The sequence below is a fragment of the Anticarsia gemmatalis genome, chromosome 3, assembly GCF_050436995.1.
Source record: "Anticarsia gemmatalis isolate Benzon Research Colony breed Stoneville strain chromosome 3, ilAntGemm2 primary, whole genome shotgun sequence".
NCBI classification, from domain to species: Eukaryota; Metazoa; Arthropoda; class Insecta; order Lepidoptera; family Erebidae; genus Anticarsia; species Anticarsia gemmatalis.
The window spans coordinates 7,831,146-7,833,396 of record NC_134747.1 but is presented as its reverse complement, the minus strand read 5'-3'; the positions used below and the strand labels follow the sequence as shown (position 1 = coordinate 7,833,396).

General features: G+C 47.4%; 1 protein-coding gene across 1 annotated transcript; it reads left to right on the top strand.

Annotated features, from left to right (window-relative positions):
• Positions 1–353: 353 nt before the first annotated feature.
• LOC142986779 (uncharacterized) lies at positions 354–1,980 on the top strand. The gene has a single exon (XM_076135464.1). It carries the CDS (start codon positions 496–498, stop codon positions 1,396–1,398), a length of 903 nt encoding a protein of 300 aa, XP_075991579.1. The 5' UTR covers positions 354–495; the 3' UTR covers positions 1,399–1,980.
• The last annotated feature ends 271 nt before the right edge of the window (positions 1,981–2,251 follow it).

Sequence of the window (2,251 nt, the reverse complement as noted above, 5' to 3'; positions counted from 1 at the left end):
CCATGTTGTGGAAGAAATAGAAGAGGAAATTAAAGTGTCGGATATAATGCAACCGATAAAGACGCGTAGACAGCATCGTAGTAAGAACGTAGCACAGGTGCTACGAAAATTGCTTATCTAAGCAAAGGTCCCTAAAACTAGAATCTCTGATATTAGTGCGAGTAGTAGTTAATATATTTATGCTTGAGAGTATATTTTATCTTGATCTAAGTAAATCCATACATACTCTTACATAGTCTCATACGTGATATCCATATTGCTACTTAACTATACAATACCTACTGAAGCACACGTATATTTCGTAATGTATGTCATGTTATTATTATATTATGTTATGATATTATTCTAGTGTTAGCGAACTTATGTCAGTGAAAATAAAGGCTGTACGTGTATGCGCGCGTCGCGAAACGTCATTGGGTCGGAGGGCGGAGTTTCGCGCCGCCCTGTGTCGCGGCGGCAGTCCGCTCCAGGCCGGCGTGCGCCCCGCACGGCCCCATGGTGGAACACGCGCTAGTCGACTGCTCCCAGGCGAGCGCCATGCAGACTCTGCCTCCGCAGCCGCACCGCGAAGCTGATGAAGATCAGCTCGCTGACGAGTACGTGCAGAACTTTGAACTCGACCACCTCGAGGATCATCATGTTGTGAAGCGTGAACCCTTGCGTACTGGCTGGCACGAGATGACTGAACCTCCACCTGCGTGTGCTCGTGCGTGTCGACCGTGGCCTGACGCGGGACCGTATCCTCAACCTCATGTGGCTATTGCGGTCGACCCCAGCACACCTCCAGAGACTCCGCCAGCACCCGTCGGTCGCAGCCCTTGCCGCGCTGCGCTCGTCGAAGATGTCTTGTGGCTTCCTCACATGCGAGAGCCCCTCGATATGCGTACAGTTCCGTGTGGCAGTTTCGAAGAATGGGACCGGCGCGACTGGCGAGAGCAGGATCACCACGTGCAACAGGTCGCATTGCGCCCGGCCAGCTCGTGCTCGGCGATGTCACCGCGAACCGGACCGCACGGATCATACCAACCTTCCTCCTGTGGAGATGACCTAATAAGCGACGATTTACTAATGACCCTAAGCGTGCGTGAACTCAACAAACGACTTCATGGGTTTCCACGAGAAGATGTGACACGACTCAAACAGAAACGACGCACTTTGAAAAACCGCGGCTACGCGCAGAACTGTCGCAGCAAACGATTACAGCAGCGGCAGGAGTTGGAACTGACGAACCGGTCGTTGCAGGATGAGCTGCACGTGCTACAGCTGCAGGTGGCGCGTGTGACCCACGAGCGCGACATGCTGAAGCAGAGGCTGGCGCTGGTGGGGCGCGACCACGCGGTGCCGCAGCACGCGCCACCCACGCCGCACTCCTCCCCCGAGTTCTTCTCCGAGCTGTGACGGCAGGGCGCGGCGCCGCGTGCCGGCGCCTCCGCCGCCGCCTCGTCCTCGTGCGCCTGGCAGCGCTATTGAGGGGTCGCGCGGCGGCGGCCTGCCTCCACCACCGCGCGCACTATCACGCCGAGACACTCGTGCTTTTGTTAAGTTTGAAATGTAATTATATCATCAGTTCCAGTTTTATAGTTTTTTTATTAAGGTGGAACAATGTAGCCGTCGATCCGTCAGGAGCGGCTTTCAACACCGTGTTAAATATATGGTTGTGTCGTAAGATATGCATAGCTTCGTTAAAGTATAATATGTATTATTAAAATTAAAATTTATACATAAGTTAAATGAGTCAAGACAACTGATTAATCCGATAATTGTAAATAGATACATAAATGACGAATATTATCTATAGGAGGATTTGTGTTTTCCTAATAAAATGTACCAGAAAATATTCTTTTATTTATCTATTCACACAATTATAACACAAATATATTTCAGCTCATGAAACCCAGTAGAATGTACATAAACAACATTGTTGGTGCTTACTTTATCTTGTATGGGACATTTATCATAATTTACTATACTTAATATTATAATGATTTTATACATACTGACGATTTTTTTTCCTCTATTACACATCCATTCCAAGCAAAGAATTGCAGTGAGTTTGGTTCATTGAATTACTACAACAAGCGAAGTAGAATAGCCCTGCAAAACTCACACAAACAAAAATTGTTTAAGTTTTTCTTTCAAATACCTTTTCCACTTTACTTTCCCAATTATTAACCTTGATATTTATAAGGTATCGGAAAAACTACTATGGTAATTAGCGCACAAAATGCACACTAAACGTAGTTATTATTCT

Bases quoted from the DNA above. Each gene is read 5' to 3' on its own strand.
- LOC142986779 (XM_076135464.1), top strand. From the start codon at position 496: ATGGTGGAACACGCGCTAGTCGACTGCTCCCAGGCGAGCGCCATGCAG.